At 44.8% G+C, this 22,587-nt stretch overlaps 1 protein-coding gene across 1 annotated transcript in view; it reads right to left on the reverse strand.

The window, feature by feature from the left end:
* Positions 1 to 16,402, reverse strand: part of syn3 (synapsin III) — a 104,250-nt gene extending 87,848 nt beyond the window's left edge. Inside the window, exons 1-2 of the mRNA XM_028044083.1 lie at positions 16,204 to 16,402; positions 5,161 to 5,650 (exon numbers count right to left, since the gene is read on the reverse strand). Of these exons, the coding sequence (XP_027899884.1) occupies positions 5,161 to 5,594 (434 nt within the window). The 5' untranslated portion in view covers positions 5,595 to 5,650; positions 16,204 to 16,402. The remainder of the gene's footprint in view (positions 1 to 5,160; positions 5,651 to 16,203) is intronic.
* Positions 16,403 to 22,587: the final 6,185 nt, after the last annotated feature.

A 22,587-nucleotide genomic window follows, 5' to 3' on the forward strand; every position in this document is an offset into this window, starting at 1 on the left:
GGTTCTAGTGGGAGCTGTCGGCCTGCTAATTCTTCTGCTATAGTTCATGAACTTTTGCCCTCTTCTTGAGGCACAGCACAGATTACCAAATCCCCAGAGAGAATTTTCAGCTTCTTAATGCCAGTGTGTGGCCTCCCTACTTCTTCTGTAGACATAACGTTAACTTAAATCCCCTCTTCATATAACCCTGGGTAAGCAGAGGTTCTCATACCGTTCTGCCGCACATACAGACGAAGTAAACACTGCCAGAGCAGGACTGAATTAAGCGTGCTCGCTTAATTCAGTCCTGGCTTAATTCAGTCCATCAGGTGCTCGCATAATTCTGAACACAGTGCAAACAGACTGACAGATACTTGGCCAATCGGCCTGCATGCCGGCCTTAAAGAGAAGGAGAGAGGGAGACATGGAGAGAGCAAAGGAGGAATTGTTGGTGGTTGCAGTGATGCTCTGAGTGCTCTGTACTGCTATTGTGCATCAGTCATTGCTGGAAGCCAAGGCTGTCAGGACAGAGCAGGGTTTCCCCAGAGACCCCAGACTCTCGGCTGGAATGACCAGGAGGAAATTCAGCCTCCGGGAGCGGAGGACGCCTGGACAAAATGCCCACATAGTCAGGACTTTTTACAGAACCTCGAAAGATCGGTGAATAACTTATGGCGGTATTACAGGAAGGGACTGTGACACGGACATTTGATTTGGCTGTAGAGGTATTCACAAGTAGCCTGGCAAAAGCCAGTCCTTGTTCTACGCGTTGCTTCGTTCAGAGGGTCTGGCCCTGTGGCTGAGAAGCGACTGCTTGCTGAAGGCGTGGACTCTGTTGAAGCTTGAGACGACTGGATCTGATTTCATCCAACTGCTAACGTTTTGTCGTAACGTATGTAAAGCACCAGCTCGATGAAGCTTACTGGAAATTGCTTGTGCTGTAAACAATTTCATGGGGAGCAGGGCCTCGACATCTTTGCCAGAAATTAAATGTCTTAAACATTCTTCTTGATCCAACTTTAATTATTCGATATTTGGAAACGTGGCCAACACAGATTCAATGGTCTTGTTCACTTTCTCTGTTGTCATTTCCAAACTACACCCTACAAATCTTCGGTTTGCTGATTGGCCTGGTTCAAATTCATCTGGAGAAATCTATCTCAATGGAAGAAAGCCCAAAGAACTAAAGGGAGATGAGAATCAAGCAGGATTGTCGCAGGAAAGTCGCATCTCGTTGGCATGCTCCCAATATTTTAGATCCATGGCAGTTGCTGAAAAGCAAGTAGTTTAGTGGCGCACGAAAAACACCATGTTCCACCAGCGCTGCCAAAAAAGCAGCCAGAAATCTGCCTCTTTTTTTTTTCAGCACTTTGCTTGAATCTCGGAACTGAGCAGCAGCTGTTCAGAACCTATTTCTTCCTCTACCTGTGTCTTCCAAATCGGAAACCTCGAAGATGACGTGAAAACTTCAAACACATTTATCACAATATGGAAAACTAGTGCTTGTTGCAACCACAAAGTGGTAGAATTTTTTTTCACTGTTTTAAAAGTGACCATACTCTACAGCCACAACAATGTTGGAATCAACAACCAACCATAGGACCTTTAATGGGCCAACATTATTTCTGTGTAGTGTCATGTAGGAAGTAAGAAATAATGATCCTGAATATGAATAGAACTGTGCAAAGTAATTAACAAAAAGCCACAATTATGAAGTATTGAATATTTTCTCAGGCTGCACAGAGCAAAGAAAACCCACAATACTGTGTGTTTTCCCACCTGTAGCTTTTTACCTTTTCTCCCAAGAAAGTGTATTTAGCTCTATTGAACTCTCCAGCAACTGCCTAGTAATATATAAATTAACATAACATGAAATTTATGTACTTTTTACAAAGAAAATGCATTCAGAAAGAGACATTCAGCAGGACAAGAAAATGTACAGGGACAGTTCGCAGCAGGTGAAATTTAATATGGATTTAAAGACTGTCGTAGTGGCGCCACCTGCTGGCAGAAGCTCTTCCCTGAGAAGAATTTCTCTGTGAACCTTTTACTAAACTGCACTGCCACCATGTGGCTAAAAATGGAACACACGGAATCATGTCAAGTAACCACTGTACAGTTTCTATTTCATTCATCAGTAATGGTGATTTGTAAAACTACTTCCATTCTCTCTTTAAGATTAATCTGTTCAATAAATAAAGAAATAAATAAGCTTTGCAATCAAATATACTGAAAGTCCTTGCATAAAGGAAGAAATAGATATCTATGTTCTTATATTCTAAAGCTGCTTTTGTAGCATTCTCAATATTTGAATATATCATAGTTTGCAATTATTGTATTGAACAATTTTAAAAAATCATTTCTTAGCAGTAAATGGCAACATAAGTCTTTTTGGGGGGCTTTGGACCCATTTAAATCTGAGCTCTTTTTCAAAATTTGCAATACAAAATATGGATTCAGTGAGTGTTCACTGAGACTTTTATTGTCCATGTCAAAAATAACTTAAATTGGATATTGCTCCTTTCACTTCTGACAGAACTGTACACAAAGCAAAGTCCATAGAGACATAAAAGAGAGTAGTTTGAGTGTGGAACAAACTGATTGCCCTGATCTCAACCTGATTTAACAACTTTGGGGTGAATTAGATCAGTGACTGTAATCCAGACCTTCACATCCAGCACTACTGTCTGACCTATAAAATGCACGACAGACAAATGGTCAAAGATTTCCATAAATACTCTCCTAAATCTTGTGAAAAACCTTCCCAGAAGAGTCAGACCTGTTTCCTGCAGCAAAAGTGGCTATTAAAGTAAAGGCAAATAATCATATTCATTTGTTACTATAGTGAACCAGATGTATTGGTACAAAAATGTTTGTTTTGAGCTACTATCTTCTGTTGATTTCTGCTACGTTAGTTCTGATTCGTTCATTTTAATAGACTTTGGTTTATTGTGTTTTTGGTTCAAGTGTTCCATGTGTGGACGGTTAGGTTTTAAAACTCTGGTTTTAGATGCTGTCCGAAGATTTTTGCTCCTACATTTTTGCTTTTAAAATATGAAACTGTGGCAACAAGGTATTGCTTCGACAGCTGGGAGCAGCTAGTTAGCATCTCAAAAGCTGAAATGATAGCTGACCTACGACCCCAAAATCCCAGAGGAGTTGAAAAGGAGGCTTCATGGAATCAGAGGAAGTTCAAACCATCTCGTCCATCTCTGGCTTTCAAACCAAACGGCCAGACAGATTTAAAGAGGAGCGGCAAAAGCAGACGATTGGCAGAGCTTGCTAACTGATGATGTCATCCAGGATCTGCTACTGTGGAAAATCATCTGTGCTGCCCAGATATTGAGCTGTTAGCATGTCATGACAGCCATGCAGCAGTCTTCAGTCAGAGGCTCCTTCAGATTCATTGCAAGACGGACTGCTACTGGAGCCCCTTCGTGCTCACAGCACCTCCATCCACAATGGATTAGGTGACAACATTTAATTTCCCTTTGGGATAAATAAATAACGTTTTTTTGAGTTAAACTAAGCTTCTTCCGTTCTGGACTCACAAAAGGATAAAAACCCTTCTGGAGGTTTCTGCATTGCTGCATGTGATCCAAACTCCTGCTGTTCCTGAAGGAGCGCGGCGGCGGCGGCGGCGGCGGTGGCGGCGGCGGCGGCTTTGCCCAGAGAGGCTGAGCCAGGCTGGAGGCCTGCGAGTGACAGTGATCCCCTAACGGCTCATTTCTTCTAACACCGGGGTGTGTAGGGGCATATCAGCCCGCTGGCTCACACAAAACACGCCACCGAGCTCCTCAAGAAAAGACCTGAGGAAATCCGGAACGCTTCATTACAGCTGTCAGCGAGACGCTTTAATTTAGAGATCAATTTCCAACCCTGTGCCTGTTTTCCTCGCGGTCTACACACAATCACCCCTCTGCTAGTGCTGGAGATAAATTTCAAAAGGCTAGAAATGGCTCATAACAAGCTCGCAGAAGTCAATCTCTCTGAAAACATTAGACGACACAATAACAATCCATGAAATGCATGAGAGCTCTATTGATTTAGTTAGACAGGGAAGATAAAGCAGCAGCTGACCTGAGCTCTGGGAATCCATCAGCAGCTTCTAACACACAGGGGTGTGTGTGTGTGTGTGTGTTTGTGTGTGGCTCCACTGAAAGATGAGCCAATTCTTTCTCGTTTAACCTCATTCATTTTTCTGTCACCTAAGCAGCTAAGTTATCTCCTCTGGTTACCATGACAATTTCCATTTTGGCACAGAGAGCTCTGGCATGTCTAACGAGCCCAAGGACGTCCCAACCTATCCAAAATAACCTGACGCTCTGTTGCTTTCGCACAGAACTAAAAACGACTTTTATTATTAGAATATATGAACAGTTTGTAGTTCAGGCAATTTTTATCTTTTTAACATTGGAAAATTGGCTTGTTTCCCAATAAATACATTTCTAGGCTGCACCCATGAGTTCCATTTTTTTGGGTGGAGGCAGTATTATGGTATGGGGAAATATTTCTCTACAGTCATCTGCCTGAAAAATGATAAAACTATGTAATATCTACGCAGGGCTGGCCCAAGGTATATGTGAGTTAAGCAGATGGTTAGAGCCCCCAAGCGCACCAACCCGTCATGATAAAAACATATATACATTTCAAATAATTTTTAATAATACAAGCTAAATGTAATTCTATATGGAAAAAACATTTCTATATTATTTTAATAGTTGCTACACAAATAATAGTTCATCTGGTCCTGAAATTGGCTGCCACCACTGTTGGGGGAAACTGTTGTTGGGGAAAAGTAAATTTAGTGTTTATCTGCTGATGTTACGATCAAATAGTTATAATAAGGCACACTTAAATACTACTTTGTATTTCAAAATCCACCCCTCCCCCCCTTTTTTTTGGTTTGCTAGTCCTGTAAGGTTAAAATCAATAGTCATAACACCACTGGTATGATGTAGGCTAATTACAAATGATGCTAATTATAGTAGATATGCTTCACACAGAGTGGATTAGGAATTATAAAGCATCTGGTGTTGGTACAATGGGGCCCAAATAAAAATCTGCTTAGGGCCCCAAAAACGCTTGGACCGGCCCTGTATGTACCCTTGAACAACAACAACAACAACAACAAAAACTCCTAAAGTTACAAAAACTAAGAGCTTCTAGTGTTGCACTCACCAGTCGGTGTGCTGATCATCAACCACCAGCAGGATCTTGGGTTTGCGTACCGCAGGCTTGGCCGGCTGACCGCCTCCAGCAGAAGCCGCCTCAGTTGCCGCAGCTCCAGCTGACTTGGCGTGTGCAGCGGCGGCGACGTTCTGGGCCATCTGGGCACTCTTCACCACGCTGGAGAAGGAGCTGAGGAAGCTCCCCGAACCCGCTGCCGGGGGCGGGTTCGGGCCTGAACCCAAGCCCGAACCTGAACCCAAACCCGAACCCGAGCCTGGGGTCTGGCTCGGGAGGCTCGGGGGCTGACGCCTCTCGGTGGCTGGAGAGGCGGGAGATGAAATGGATGATCCGGGCGGGGCTGGCCTCTGCAGATCCATCATGTAGCCGTTGGGCAGGTTGGCCACGAAGCTGCTGTCAGACAGGCGCCGGCGAAGGTAGTTCATGACGACAGGCTGGTGGGTCGGTCAGGCCAGAGGAGGTGAGGGGAGGAACAGAAATCCTACAGGACACACACACACACACACACACACACACACACCCACCCACACCCACACACACACACAGCGGCTCTGTTTAAAAAATCACTTTTATTAAAAAATACTGAGGTCGCTAATTTCTCTATAAAAATGACTCCATTTTAAAATCTGGTGATTGTTTTTATAGAGTATATTTAAAGTATTCAAAAGAAAATGCAGTTCAGGTAGCTAAAATAGACTAGCTAACCTTAATACTACTTCGTAAGGTATTGGCTGGTGCTGGCAAAGCAGCCAATAGAGGAGAGAGCCCCATTTATTTTCCTTGGCAGTGATTGGCTGGACAGAGATGAGCTAGACGGTAAATGTTAGCTTCAGCTGTGGCGCTAAGATGGTGATGAGGGCATAGTTGGTGTTTGAACTATCAAAATAGACGGCTATTAACTGCCAGTGCTTGGAAATAAATTTAGGACCTAAATCTCGTCAGACCGATTAAGTTAAAACGAGAAAACCTTAGCGTCACTACGATTTGCAAAACATGTAAAAATGGGAAACTCTCGTTTTCTAAACAAGAAACTTGTCTGTTGGAAGTTTATTTTTACAGTCAGGACTTGTTGAAAAATCACAGGGTCTCACACTCCCTTTCCTCTAGATCAGTGGTTCCCAAAGATTTTATAGTCCCCCTATGAATTACCATAAAATCCATAGGGTTTCATTGCGCCACCAGGCGGTACAATGAAACTGTACCGCCTGGTGGTACAGTTTTTTATTTTTCCAACTGTGCCCAGTTGAAAAAATAAAAAATCAACTGGGCACACATCGTTCAACAAGACATAAACCTATACACATATTTTGTTTTTAAACTCCACTGAAGTTTGCAACACTTCAGGTTGCAACAAAACAAACTACAAACCATCTTTACAGTGAAACACTTTTGTGTAATTGGTTTTTTTCATTCATCCATACCACTTCCTGCGCCCCCCTCTAGGGGGCGCAGCCCACACTTTGGGAACCACTACTCTAGGTGATGTCTAAAAATCCCAAAACGTTAGCCTTTTTAATATTACATCTTTACTCATTTAAAAAAGATATTTTGGTTTTAAAGAGATATAAATATTGTGATAATGTGTTTTCTTAATCTCATTAAAACTATATTTTTTTGTTTAAAGGAGAAGTTTGGTAAAGTATACAAATTTATGTAATTGCTAGAGAAAACAATTTCAGACCAGTGGTAAATATGCTAAAGCTACATCAGAATTATTAAGTTTTGGCTTTTTGACCAGTTTCCTTTGTCCGTGCTCGGCTCTGCAGCACACTGTGTCTGTGAAGACGGTTTCTCCTGAAGGTCCAGCTCCAGTTAGTGAAGGCGTCCCGCCTCTCACCATCTGACTGCCCTCAGAGCATTCCGGCTCTTCGGTCCTAGCTTCAACAATTCGACATGACGTGGAATCTGCTCATCTGTGTGAACGCGCTGCCAAATAATTCAGTGACACAAGAGTGATAGCGCGGAGCCGGGTGAGATCCACAGCGACGTTCTTTATAGAGCGTAGAGTTCGTATGGAAAGATGTAGTTACATAACATCTGTGATGCAGAGGAGAATCTGGAGCAGATTAGTGAGAACTACAGGGACGCAGGCTTGCTAACAGAGGGGAAGAGGGAACCTTTACACCTGATTAAAACTGAGCTGCTGTTTTAAAAGATGTGGCGTCTCCTCTGTGTTTTGTGGTTAAAGACGGAGGAGGAAGTTGGAGAGCAGCAGAAGCAGGACGAGATAATGGAGGTCAAGTGTTAAATCATCATGACAAGTTAATCACCACCAGTAATTGTTTGATAAGAGTGAATCTAATCTCATTGTCTGCAGACTGGAGACAGAGAACTCTCTGGGTAAAAGGTTGGAGCACACCTTCCCTTCAGGGATGGATGTAGTGGACAAGATGGCCGCCTCCTAACGCCATGTCTTCTGATGATTGGAGGAAGAGAATCTTTCAGGTTTCTCCACCATATCTTTGTTTCATGAAGATCTGCCCAGCATCACAAAAATTTGAATCGTTTTCATTCTGATGGCGAGCCATCCTGGCCGAGTCACAGCAAAGCAAGACCGTTCCAAAGTAAATCCACACTTTGTTTTTATTTTGAGCACATTTTTAAATGCCCCAAAAACGAACATTCGAATTAGGTGTGTCGCCTTCTGCTGGTTTGGAGTGAATCAATCAGTCTACGCAGAGCATAATTTCGTCAAATGCTGACCATCCTTATGGTTCTAATAAACAGGAAGTAGAGGTTGCTAACTAGCATGGATCACATATCTCTGAAAAATAGAGAAAATCCTGCTCTTCAAGCCAGAGGTTTGGTGCGTCTGGTAAGGCACAAACCCACTAGTGGATGGGAGCGTTCGCTACGTAAGTATGGAAAAGCCAAAACATTTTTAATGAATACTTCAAACTGTTGATGGAAACACATCAGCTCTCCAGCTGGCCTGGTATTCAATCCAGAAGGAAAATGTCTGACCATCAGTTTGTCACTTGAAGCTCAAACAAACTTGTTTTATACAGCTGGATAATAATGCAAAACACACCAGCAAATCCTCTAATCAATTAAACAATTTTGTTTAAATTCCTCCACAGCGGCATAGATGGTCGTTGACGCAAATGCTTAATGGTAGCTGTTATCACCAGGAGAGACAAAGCCAGGTACTGGGTTTTGGTGGAGGGGGGTTACCTTTTCACATGAGGTCAAGGTTTGAACAATTGAAAACTACATTTGTATTTATGTAGTTATCATGTCCTGCTTTTAAAACTTGTAAGGCCAGAGATCTTAAGATTGACAAAAGCATTTGGAAAAAAAAATCTCTTCAATCCCCAGTGTGAGATGATTGGATGGTGGGATGAGAGATAAATTGCAAGCATTAAAAGCAAGTCATCAATAAGGAGACTAAATGCCTGAGTTGTGAAGTGTGGAGAATTGCAACATAACTCAAGATGACAAATGTGTGTGAGTGACGCTTTGTACTGATATGAAGGAGCTTGACACCCAGTTCAATGCTGACAGCTTACAACTGAGCCCTGAGTATAATGAGAATTATCCAGACTGCCACTGCAGCCAATCAACAAGCCTCTGAACAATTCAAAACTTTTCTATTCAGATTGTCACCTAAATGCTCAAACTTTATCCGACGCACATTGTCGGATGCGTTAACGTTCAACATAACAGCAGTTGGGTTGAACAATTGGTTCCCGTCACAGAGAGCGACATCGTCTTCCCATTTTGGCTGATCCGTCATAAAGCTTATAACTTGAGTCAATTTAGAGGAAACTGCAGGAAAACAAACAGAACAGCTGAAAGCCACAATTACAATCACAGGGACTGTCAGTGTCGCCATCAGAGTGATAGAAAATCACTATCATTCCTCCACTGGCACTTTCTCCTCTTCCTTAACACCCCATAAGCTGCTTTCTGCCGGAGCTGGAAGCTGTTAAAGCCGCTTCGTCTTTGCCTCTCGGCTCGCGCTGCTGAATATTCACAGTGGGAGGAAGCCACAGGAGGCCTTGCTGCATTACAGCTAACCTTGTAGCAAGCAGAAGCTTTAGCAGCCTTTGTCAGCAGAGAATGAACGGTGGAAAGAGGACAGGTAAACTCTCTATTGGATTTAGGTCTCAACTTTTGCTGGAGAACTTTAGTCACACCATTATGCTCTGATCTAAGCCAGTCTTTCTCAAATTGGAATTTATGTCTACAGGAATAGTTTTCAGTTTCTTGGTGTGAGCTGCAGAACTTTTATTGTTTTTAGAACACCATTACGTTTCGCAGCTTATCGTAACCGCCAAGGTCTGTTTGTGATTTCCATGTGTTTGACGTTTTTAAAATGTGTAAATAATTCAAAATGTTCCAAGTAGACTTGTTCATGCTTTGTTGTGACCAGCCACATTTACAAAACAGAACCACCCACCCACGCTTTGTATAATTTATTTTTTTTTTGTTCTTCACATCCTGCCTGTGAATCCGTTAAAAGTAGCACATAACCCCAATGGCTGCTCTGTGAATTTGCACATCGAAGCCTGACAGTCGTTGATTAGCCGGCAAAAGCAGCACAATGTCCATGACATCCTCCAACATGGACTGTTCCTGTGGCGGAGTTTCGCTTTCTGTTATTACACTGTGACATGCTAGTGGAACATGAAGTGCTAGATTATAGCAGCGGGGTAAATATAGCTCTAACATGATAGATACTTTTGACTTTTCCTGACATTCTGAGCTGACGGAGCCGGTCGGAGCGAAGGATCGGCGGCAGGACGGCGGGTCAGAAACAGGCAGAGGAAACTGAGGAGAAGTGGGAAGACAGCAGAGCCTGATCCAAAAAGAAGAGGAGGTGGTAGGAGCCTGCCCCTGGGCATTATGGGAGATTATTAATAAATGTGTGGGGCCCGCTGCCAGATGGATTATCACGACAGTTTCTATTTTGGAGTTTTACAGAAAGATCTTCTTCGATTTAGAGCTTCTGTAATCACCGCAATTACATTTAGAGAGCAGATACCGCCACCGTGTAAAGAGACACTGGAACCTTTTTCCTTCCCGTCTGACATTAAAATCAGACTTTTACTATTTTAGGTTAACTTATGTTACCGAAATTCTTTGTATTTGTTAAATATCAAGATAATAAGAGTGAACTTCTACTTTTATTCGAATTCAGAATTTTACGGTGTTACTTTGCCTTTAAACAGTTTGGGGTTTTTGTCACAAAGTGCCTCATATTTTGCCGTATTTTTCAAATAAAGAGATTCTGACCGTAAAGGTAAACTTCAGACCGACAGAGTGCTTCTGCAGTCACTTGGCAGCCCAGGTCTTCCTAGATTTTTACTTGGAAATCAAGGCCAGTCGGACCTCAGAGTAAGACACTGACCTCATGTCACCACGGTGACGTCAACAACATGACTCATCATCGTTTCTCTGCTTTAATCACACAACTACTGATATTGCACAGAAAAAGAAAACGGAGACAAGAAAACTAGGAGATGCTGCCCAACATTTGATCTAAAAGAATCTGCTGGCCTATATTTTCATTGAACATTGATTGATTACTAAAGGAAACAGATTGTAATGACAGGACCAGGAATATTCAAGGTTTTATTTTGCTGTGCTACATTGCCAGTATTTAGGGCAAGTCGGTCGTGTGTTGACTGAAACATCTGCACACCGCCTCTACTCCTCTTATGTAATCATTGTTTTGACAGCTATCTTAATGAGGGATTATGGCTGTTTTCTAAATCTGCATACTCATGACAGGTATGACTGTGATATTCATTTTTATTCATTTCAGCCTTTGTCCAATGAAACGCCAATGAATTGGGGTTTATGATGTTCCCTCTTCAACCATCCAATTTTTGTAGATTGTTGCTGAACATTTGGACTCACGTAGCCAGAACATCATGATCTGGCTACACGAGTCCTACTCTATGAAACTATTTGAGACAGTTGGGAGTAAAAAAAAACAAAAAACGATGAAAGCTGGAGCAGAACGAGACCCTGAAACAGTAATACCTCATAACTCTACGACAGACTGGCATAAATCTTATGAATGTGAATATGTTGACCTGGGAAAGTCCTCAAGGCAAAGGGTTTTGGCTTTTTGAGATGCTGTATGGTGATTTGTATCTGTAAGAAACCCCTTAAACTTCACTGCTGAGATTCAGGTGAGGAACATCATACTGTTATATGATGGTTTCATGACATGCTAACAGATCCATAGCCAGGTAGCTGAGATGATATTCCACATTAGCATATTCTAGGTGACATCATTGTTTTTTGGCAAACTCTGCTGATCAACCTTATTTGCTTTTGCCACTCCTTGCCTGGACAGAGAGACGTTTGTGTTGAGGATATGATCCATTATGACCAATGGAAGAGACGGTTTCACCTTCCTGTTCCTCTTGCCACTCTTTGGCAGCGTCTGCCTCCATGATGCCGCCTTTCAAATCCTCCGGGATTTGGGGTTGAAATTTTGGTATTTTTTATTTTAGTTTTATATTTTCTCAACAGCAAATATAAAGGGTGCATTCACACCAGCCCTGTTCAGTTTGCTTTAATTGAACTCTGGTTCGTTTGCCTGGGAAGTCCAATTTGTTTGGGAAGGCGTGAATGCGTAATCAAATTCTGGTTTCGGTTCGACTGAAATGTGAGTGCTAAGCAGACCGAAAATTCAGTGAAAAAGATTATAGTACAGGGCATTCTGGGTAATTACAGCCAATACAAATGTGCATGTCTAGCGCTGGGGAAATGTCTTGTCGTCTTTTACCAAAGACGTTAAAGAAATCCTACAACCACTAAAATCTGATGCCACTCCATTTTTGTTTCCATTTCATAAAGAAGGAAGTTGAACTCCGGGTCTTCAGAGGTTTTTGTGTCATTTCCTTCAGTAGTTCTTGTTGCAGGGCCACCACTGGAGCCACCAATGAACCGTTTTTCAAATGGTTCATTTGACACACTGCAATGTGAATGTGAACCGCATCAACTGAAAATGGAACAAATGTTGCAGCTTTCACCAATCAAACCGAGTCCATCTGATTATCAGGTAGGAAAACATCCTAAATCACACACTTGTGATCCAAATATGTCCACAGTGAATGACGCAGCATAAATGGTCAACTTCCTCCACTTCCTCCTCCGTGCCTTCGTTCACTGGTGTCTGGTTGCTGCAGGGGGCTCTGTGGAAGCCTGCTGTTTCTTTTAATGAGCCGTGGAAAACTTGTAAAACACTCGCTTGGGAGGACTCTATTAGACGCAGGGTGTTAGTAGTGCACTAAAACAGAGGCATGGTGTGCAGCTATTTTGGCTTCACTGACATTTTCAACAAAACAAGAAAAACAAAACTAGTTAATAGGAATAAAAAACCTTTTCAGCTCATGTTTTTTTGTTTTGTTGTAAATGCGTGCTCCGTTCAAAGCGAGAGCAGCAGCCGGCAGTGATGAGAAAGACGCCGCTCAACTGTGAACCATCATCGACTGCAGAGCCAGAACAAGCTCTGCGACACGACAGAGCGTCTCCTGCAGCACCGGCAGGCCGGCGAGGCGAGGTGTCACAGCCGAGTCCCCACACAGTGACCTCCCAGCACTTCACACAGCAGACGCCACATTAGTTCAAACACACACACACACACAGTAAAAAAACAAACAAAAAAACACACATACACTTCTTTCTCCCTGCCTGCAGGCAGAGGACTGCTGTAGTCATAGGAAAGCTTCATTAGGAACCAAAACAAAAAAAGCCTCTGATTAAAAGTGAGGGCTTTTAATCAGAGTTAGAATAATTTTTTTTTTAAAAAAGGAATTCTCTACTAGATTAGTGGAAGATCTGCTGGAGAAGCTTAATTGCAGGTTTTTTAGGGAGTTGAGTTTAAGCCGATGATTCTGGGACGTCATAGAGGAAAATTCTGGCTTTAAAAAGCAACTTTCAAAATTAGCTACTTAACGAACCACATAATGTCAATTTCCAAACAAATATGCATTTGTAGTAGAGGTGGGCATTTAGTGCATCATCTATAATTTATTGCAAAGAAATTCTAGGAACTTAGATTTGTTGTTGTCTTGATAGAATTAAATTTAAACTAACTGACCGTTTTATCACAGATGTTATTTTTACTGCTTTCTTCACCGTTTGTCCCACGAGAGCGTCAATGAACATCAGCTGCTGCGTGCAGCTCGGTGATGTAACGGGCGTCCTGAAGAAGCCGGTTTGAAATGGGAACGTTTTTCAGAAACGGTGTTTTTGTGTTGCCACCAATCAGTGGCATCGGCAGAGAATGTCCATGGAGTGGACAGACGAGGCCGAGACAAATTGTAGGCGAGCACGGCTAAAAAAAAACCACATTCATGATTTATATGTATATATATTTAAAGTATTATATATTTATTTAATGGGTTTTACATTTATATCTTCATAAAACAGCACTGTAAGCCTATGAATTTAGGCTCAAAAGTTGATTTTCTTGGAGGGGGGAGCAGCAGGGTGTCCAGCATTTTTACAGAAGGGGCCAATATAGTGCTACAGTATATGGTGATTAAATCTGTAGTGCATACTATCCACTCTTAAATTGTAGTATCCCAACTTATCCTGGCTGGTTGGTCACTTTTTGGGATTAAATTTGGACAAAAAGGGTTGGTTTAATTTCATAAACTCCTCCTGAAGCCAGAAGCCTGTAATCATTAGCACACACACACACACACGCGCACACACACACACACACACACACACCGCGCCCCGTCCTGCTGGGGAGCATCTGCTGGCTCAAGTGTAGATAACTGGTTATGGGCAGAACATACCTCAGCCTCCTGATGGCCCCATTAATATTTCATGAGTGACTTTGGGAGTATGACATCATTATCAGCAAATGTTAGACCTGAGCACCCAGACTGAATTCAGTGTGTGGCTGCAGCGAAACTCTGCAGAACAGGCTGGAAATCGACGTTTTTTTGGCACCATAGAGTTACATTTACATAGATTAAGCAAACACGTCCAAATTGAAACGAGTCAAACTGAAAATAAGTTTTTTTTTTTTTTTTTTAAAAAGTTCTAAGGCAGCTGAAAACATATATATAGAAACAGATCTAAATAAATAAAATTTCAATATCAAAAGATTCAGGATTTTTCTTATTTTATAAAGTGAAATGTACATGCCATATAAACTTGTTCCTTGTCTTTTGGATGATTATGGTTTATAGATTATGAAAATCCTAAATTCAGTGACTCAGAAAAAGCATCGTCATAGAAAGATGAGTGGAAGGAAAAGATGTCCTAGGAACAGGTGCATCAGCAACATGAGAGGATTGTCAACCAAATCCAGAAAACCCTTATAGAATATGAAAAATATAGTACAAAATCCTCAAAGAGGTTTTACCCCAAAGATACTGACTGCTCTGCACTCTTAATAGAACCCCGGATTCAAGTAAAATATGAAATATCACTTTAAACTCATTTTAAATGTGAACCAGATAGCAAGTCTAATTGGCTGTTTATCTGAGACTTAAAAATGATCAAGAGTCAGTACAAAAATTTTAAAATATATTTTAAGTAGCATTTTTCATCTCTTTACTTCCTCTGACTTCATCCAATTAGCAACTCAGTGAAACTGAAAGCAGCCAGTTTACAGTCCTTCACTCACTTATTATTATTATTATTATTATTTGGTGATTTTAAGGAGAATCCAAAGTGCAACAGGATGATTTGATGAAGACAGTCCAAACAAAAGGGAAGTGGGGACAGGTGGAAGGGGCAGAGCAGGATAGACGAGAATCCAGGTGAGAACAGATACACACAGAGGTAACCAAGGTAACGAGGAACAGCTGGAACTAATTGCAGAGGACAGACAAGAGCTGAAGAAACAAAAATAAATCAAAATACACATAAATAAAAACCCAAACAGTCCAGTAACAGCATCAACACTGAAGGCTGTTAACAACATTTAGAAATGACAGACAAAAAATATGACAATATTTAACTTCTGCATTTATTGAGCTACTCTGATTAGCTATAAACGTCAAAACTTCTGTAAAATCAAAGAGAAACGATATGAAAGATATTCACTTCGAGTAAGACGCTGACTGCGCACAAACGCCCAACAAAAACCCAGTTATGAAGAAAATACGATAAATGCAGTGGCTGCTTATTTGTAAAGCCACTATATTGTTCAACCAGCTTCTTCTTTCTTTGTTGACGTTTGTTAGCTTAGCTCTTAGCTGACGCGTTTCTGTCCACCGATGTGCTCTTGCGCATTAAAGAAGTACTTACTAGTCCACACAAAGTCTGATGAACGACGAACTTTACTTTTCTTCAAGCAGACATTGCAGAATAATTCTTTAATCTTGAACAGCATCCCGCATTTAACGGTCAGAAACTGTGTAGAGTTCAGTTAACCACAACATTCAAGTTTCTTTCTGGACTAAGTGAAACAGCATTTTTCATATATTTTCAGTTACGACCTTTAGGAGGCGCTTTTCTACAAAAAACACATGCTATAATAAAACTTTATTGCTAAGAAAATATCTAAATATGCAAAAGGCAAAACAATATTACAAACTGACATTTTTGGCTCTGACAATAAAAATCGGAATTATTCCTTTAAGCTGCCGCATCTCGGCACCAAGGGGAATCCACTGCAGCTCGAAGAGTCAGATATTCCTCCAATGAAAAGAAAAGCGACGTTAGGAGGATTAGAAGTGACTTTCTGAGCTGGATGAGGCAGCAGCAGCAGCAGCAGCAGCAGCAGCAGCAGCAGCAGCAGCTCACCGGGTCACGGTGGTGAAATGGATCCATGCCCCCTCCTCCCCTTCCCTGCGCTCCCACCGGAGGGGAGTGTGCGGGACTGTGGGCTGCGGGGCCACGGCGGAGGGAATCCCCGCACTCTCCGCCTCAGACAGGCTGAGCAGAACCCAGAGACCCTGAACGCGTCCCGGCCAAGCAGAAGGCTGGTTCCAGTAAAGCACGCTTCTCTTTCCAAACGGCAAACCTCGCGACAGGAAGCGATAAAACACAAAGGCTGCGAACAAAGAGGCGGTGCGCGAATTAACTGCGCAAAAACGCGCAATTTACCTGAGCTGCTGGTGAAGATGAACAAGTGTTGGATGATGACCCTTCCTCTTCTTCTTCTTCTTCTTCCTCGGATGATGCTGATGATGCTACTGCTTCTTCTTCTTCTTCTTCCTCGGATGATGCTGATGATGCTACTGCTTCTTCTTCTGCTCTCCGATCCGTGGTCCTCCTCAGCTTGTCAGCCAAACCCCTTCCTCTATCTCTCTCTCTCTCTCTCTCACACACACACACACACACACACGCCCGCGCACGCCGACACACACACACACTCTCTCTCTCTCTCTCTCTCTCTCTCTCTCTCTACAAGGGATGCTGGGAACGTGACGAGTGTACTGGATTCATTACTGCAGTCGGTTCTCGCAGCTGATTGGCTGATGGATTAATTAAGAAATTTAAAGCAGAAATCAAACACGCTTCTGTATGAACGTGCTTTGTGTTTTATCGGGATTCTATGTGATTGACCAAGACGAGATTTATGAAAGTCAAACAAAAAACAATGTTTTATATATACTGTATATATACTGTATATATACTGTATGTATATATATATATATATATATACATAAATCACAGAGATCTTTTTATGTTTCATGCTTCTTTGCTGGAGACACTGAGCTGAATTAAGATCTGTACTTTGACTAGGCCACTTTATCACATGAATATCCTTTGATTTAAACAATGTGGCTGCATGTTTTTAGCAGCATCTATCATTTCATAAGCTCTGACTAGATTCTGTCATATTTTATTTACAGCTGATGGAAAAATGATATTTTACATTAAAATAGGACATCAGAGCAGTAAAATATTTATTTGGATACAGAAATGTGGGCTTAATAAAAACATGTTTAATACTTGCTTAACGGTTGTATTTTATTCACTGAAATATATATACAGTATATATGAAATTTCTTATTTTATCTCCACTCCATGGTGAAGCATGGTGGTGACAGCATTAGGCTGTGGGGGAATAATTGTTCAAAAATACTTTATTTATTCTCAAGACTAAGTGAAGAACTCAAACCATGCAAGTATCTTCAAAGTTGCTATGGATGGGAAGGATCTCCAGTAGCAGTCAGTCTCAACAAATCTGAGTAAGCTTCTGACTGAAGACTGCTATGAAACGCTAGCAGCTCAGTAGAAACGTCCTGGATGATCCCACCTCTGCTAATCCACCTCATTTGCTTTTGATGCACCTCTTTAAATCTCTGCCTGCAAATTCAAGAGTTCTGAAGATAATTCAAAGGTTTATTGTTAAATGATAACTACATGTAGAGCATGTTTCGGTGCATCAGGACAGTGTAAATGCACCGAGTGCATTTAGATGCCGACACAGATCTTATGATGTGACAGGAAACGGCAGACTGACCTGAACATGAGAGCCATGTGAATCCTTGGATGATTCATGAAAAAGCAACAAAGCTACAACCCGGCGGGAAAATGAAATGATTGCGGAATCCTTTTCTATTTGCATTAGATGTAAATATGTGATAACTGAGCCCAGGCATCACTGATGTAACCGACTGCAACTCCCAAAGTTTTAAACTGTGTCCTTTTTTTCTTCTGGATTCTTACGGCCCATGTAACATGATGACCGCAGTCTAATTAGACCAAAGCATCACAAACACGAAGAAGGGAATGAATGAAGGGAGACTGAATGACAGCTTCAAAGAGTGATTCCAGTTTTTACCCGGTGCTGCAGCAGCAGCAGCAACAGCAGCAGCAGCAGCAGCAGCAGCAGCAGCAGCAGCTGCAGCAGCAGCAGCAACAGCAGCAGCAGCAGCAGCAGCAGCAGCAGCAGCAGCAACAGCAGCAGCAGCAGCAACAGCAGCAGCAGCAACAGCAGCAACAGCAGCAGCAGCAGCAGCAGCTCCTGCATTTTTGATTTTCTGCTGATTCATTCCAGATTCCAGTTTTTTTGTTGTTGTTGTTGTTTGTGTCTCTTTATAAATGCATTTTGCTGTACAGATGCATTTTGCTGTACATACAGATGCATTTTGCGTGCGTCTGGGAAAAACGAGAAGAGAGGAAGGGGCAACCGTCCACAGAGCAGCACAAACACTGACGTCACAGCAGCATTGTCAGGAAGCGTCAAATTTCATGGAGTTCCCTAAAAAAAACCATCCAGAGCCTCTGAGTAATTCAGTCGAAACGTTGTAACTTAAGCTACAATGAATTGGATAAAATCAGGAATTTTGATTTAGTAAAAGTGGAGGGGCTGGTTGACCTTTAAACTTTAATTAATATCTTCAAAGTCAAAGCAGCATAAACAAAAGTTTTTGCTTCACAAACGGAGTCGAGTTGATTGGCACCAATTTTGTCTGATTTGAAGACGGATGGAGGGGTGAGGGTGGGGGGTCTGGTTGACCTTTTATGACCTCTGGAAACATTTCTTAATATATTTAAAATGATATGAGAAACAGCACAAACACTTGACATGAATTTTGTCTGATTTGTAGAAGGTGCAGGGGAGGAGGATGTTTGTAATTCACAGCACTTGTTCCTAGATGGGATTTTTAAACAGCATATCTAAAAATTATTGATAATCATGCATAAAGTGGAAATATCAATATTTTTTCCATCCATCCATCCATCCATCCATCCATCCATCTTCTTCCGCTTATCCGAGGTCGGGTCGCGGGGGTAGCAGCTTCAGAAGGGAGGCCCAGACTTCCCTCTCCCCAGCCACTTCTTCCAGCTCCTCCGGGGGAATCCCGAGGCGTTCCCAGGCCAGCCGAGAGACATAGTCCCTCCAGCGTGTCCTGGGTCTTCCCCGGGGCCTCCTCCCGGTGGGACGTGCCCGGAACACCTCACCAGGGAGGCGTCCAGGAGGCATCCTGACCAGATGCCCAAGCCACCTCAACTGGCTCCTCTCGATGTGAAGGAGCAGCGGCTCTACTCTGAGTCCCTCCCGGATGACTGAGCTTCTCACCCTATCTCTAAGGGAGAGCCCAGCCACCCTACGGAGAAAACCCATTTCGGCCGCTTGTATCCGCGATCTCGTTCTTTCGGTCATGACCCAAAGCTCATGACCATAGATGAGGGTGGGAACGTAGATCGACCGGTAAATCGAGAGCTTCGCTTTTTGGCTCAGCTCTCTCTTCACCACGACGGACCGGTACAGCGCCCGCTTGACAGCAGACGCTGCGCCAATCCGCCTGTCGATCTCCCGCTCCCTTCTTCCCCCATTCGTGAACAAGATCCCGAGATACTTAAACTCCTCCACTTGGGGCAGGACACCCCCCCTGACCCGGAGAAGGCACTCTACCCTTTTCCGGCTCAAGACCATGGCCTCGGATTTGGAGGCACTGATCCCCATCCCGGCCGCTTCACACTCGGCTGCGAACCGATCCAGCGAGAGCTGCAGATCACGATCTGATGAAGCCAAAAGGACCACATCGTCTGCGAAAAGCAGAGATGAGATCCTAAGGCCACCAAATCGGATCCCCTCAACACCTTGGCTGCGCCTAGAAATTCTGTCCATGAAAGTGATGAACAGAATCGGTGACAAAGGGCAGCCCTGGCGGAGTCCAACTCTCACCGGAAACGAGCCCGACTTACTGCCGGCAATGCGGACCAGACTCTGACACCGGTCATACAGGGACCTGACAGCCCGTATCAAAGGGCCCGGTGCCCCATACTCCCGGAGAACCCCCCACAGGGCTCCCCGAGGGACGCGGTCGAACGCCTTCTCCAAGTCCACAAAACACATGTAGACTGGTTGGGCGAACTCCCATGCACCCCCCAGGACCCTGCTGAGGGTGTAGAGCTGGTCCAGTGTTCCACGACCAGGACGAAAACCACACTGCTCTTCCTGAATCCGAGGTTCGACTATCCGACGGACCCTCCTCTCCAGGACCCCTGAATAGACCTTGCCAGGGAGGCTTAAGAGTGTGACCCCTCTATAATTGGAGCACACCCTCCGGTCCCCCTTTTTGAACAGGGGGACCACCACCCCAGTCTGCCAATCCAGGGGAACTGCCCCCGATGTCCATGCGATATTGCAGAGTCACGTCAACCAACACAACCCTACAACATCCAGAGCCTTAAGGAACTCCGGGCGGATCTCATCCACCCCCGGGGCCCTGCCACCGAGGAGCTTTTTAACCACCTCGGCGACCTCGCCCCCAGAGATTGGAGAGCCCAACCCAGAGTCCCCAGGCTCCGCTTCCTCAGTGGAAGGCATGTTGGTGGGATTGAGGAGGTCTTCGAAGTACTCTGCCCACCGGCCCACAACGTCCCAAGTAGAGGTCAGCAGCACACCATCCCCACTATAAACAGTGTTGGTGCTGCACCGCTTCCCCCCCCTGAGACGCCGGATGGTGGACCAGAATCACCTCGAAGCCGTGCGGAAGTCTTTCTCCATGGCCTCTCCAAACTCCTCCCACACCCGGGTTTTTGCCTCAGCAACCGCCCGAGCCGCACGCCGCTTCGCCCGCCGGTACCCATCAGCTGCTTCCGGAGTCCCACAGGCCAAAAAGGCTCGATAGGACTCCTTCTTCAGCCTGACGGCATCCCTCACCGAAGGTGTCCACCAACGGGTTCGAGGGTTGCCGCCGCGACAGGCACCGACAACCTTGCGGCCACAGCTCCGATCGGCCGCCTCGACAATGGAGGCACGGAACACAGTCCACTCAGACTCCATGTCCCCCACCTCCCCCGGGACGTGTTCGAAGTTTTGCCGGAGATGGGAGTTAAAGCTCCGTCTCACAGGGGATTCCGCCAGACGTTCCCAGCAGACCCTCACAACACGTTTGGGCCTGCCAGGTCTGACCGGCTTTCGCCCCCACCACCGGAGCCAACTCACCACCAGGTAGTGGTCAGTGGACAGCTCCGCACCTCTCTTCACCCGAGTGTCCAAGACATACGGCCGCAGATCCGATGAAACGATGACAAAGTCGATCATCGAACTGCGGCCTAGGGTGTCCCGGTGCCAAGTGCACATATGGACACCCTTATGCTTGAACATGGTGTTCGTTATGGACAATCCATGGCGAGCACAGAAGTCCAGCAACAGAACACCGCTCGAGTTCAGGTCGGGTGGGCCGTTCCTCCCAACCACGCCCCTCCAGGTCTCACTGTCGTTGCCCACGTGAGCGTTGAAGTCCCCCAGCAGAACAAGGGAGTCCCCAGGAGGAGCACTCTCCAGTACCCCCTCTAAGGACTCCAAAAAGGGTGGGTAATCTGAACTGTCGTTCGGCCCGTAAGCACAAACGACAGTCAGAACCCGTCCCCCCACCCGTAGGCGGAGGGATGCTACCCTCTCGTTCACCGGGGTAAACCCCAACGTACAGGCGCCGAGATGGGGAGCAACAAGTATGCCCACTCCTGCCCGACGTCTCTCTCCCTGGGCAACTCCAGAGTGGAAGTATGTCCAGCCCCTCTCAAGGAGACTGGTTCCAGAACCAGAGCCATGCGTCGAGGTGAGACCGACTATTTCTAGCCGGAACCTCTCGACCTCACGCACTAGCTCCGGCTCCTTCCCCACCAGAGAGGTGACATTCCACGTCCCAAGAGCCAGTTTCTGCAACCGAGGATCGGACCGCCAGGGTCCCCTCCCTTGGCCGCCACCCATCACACAGTGCACCCGACCCCTTTGGCCCCTCCCACGGGTGGTGGGCCCATGGGAGGGGGGGCCCATGTTTCCTCTTCGGGCTGAGCCCGGCCGGGCTCCATGGGTAAAAGCCCGGCCACCAGACGCTCGCCATCGTGCCCCCCCTCCAGGCCTGGCTCCAGAGTGGGGCCCCGGTGACCCGCGTCCGGGCGAGGGAACACCAAGTCCAAGGTTTTCCTTCATCATTGGGGTCTTCGGGCTGCACTTTGTCTGGTCCCTCACCTAGGACCTGTCTGCCTTGGGTGACCCTACCAGGGGCATGAAGCCCCAGACAGCATAGCTCCTAGGATCATTGGGGCACTCAAACCCCTCCACCACGATAAGGTGGCAGCCCATATTCAGCTTTTTATGCCATACTTCCCCAAGTCTGAAAACACCTAAGTCAACCCAAATCAATTTCATTGCTCATCTAAACTTTCCCAGGCTGCCTAGCAACCCCGTCTTCTGTGGGCCTCAAGTGGTTTGGTGTAAATCTGATGTGGCTCCTTAATAATCAGCTGATCAACAGACACATTACTGATCTACCAGAACTGAACCGGTGACCAAGGAGAGCCGTCACACTCGTGTGAGACAGTCGGGACGGCCCAGAAACGAGGACACGGCTCTCATTTCACAAACTCGTTCTTAGCCGGAAACCGAAACGGTGAGGTTTGTCATCCGACAGGCTGAGGATGTGATGCAGGGGGAAGAGAGGAGCTGGGAGACCCACGCAGCAGCAGCCACGTCGCGCACACGACAGGAAATGGCTGCTCAGGCTGTTTAATGTCACTGGA

Source organism: Xiphophorus couchianus, chromosome 17 (assembly GCF_001444195.1).
Source record: "Xiphophorus couchianus chromosome 17, X_couchianus-1.0, whole genome shotgun sequence".
Lineage (NCBI taxonomy): Eukaryota > Metazoa > Chordata > Actinopteri > Cyprinodontiformes > Poeciliidae > Xiphophorus > Xiphophorus couchianus.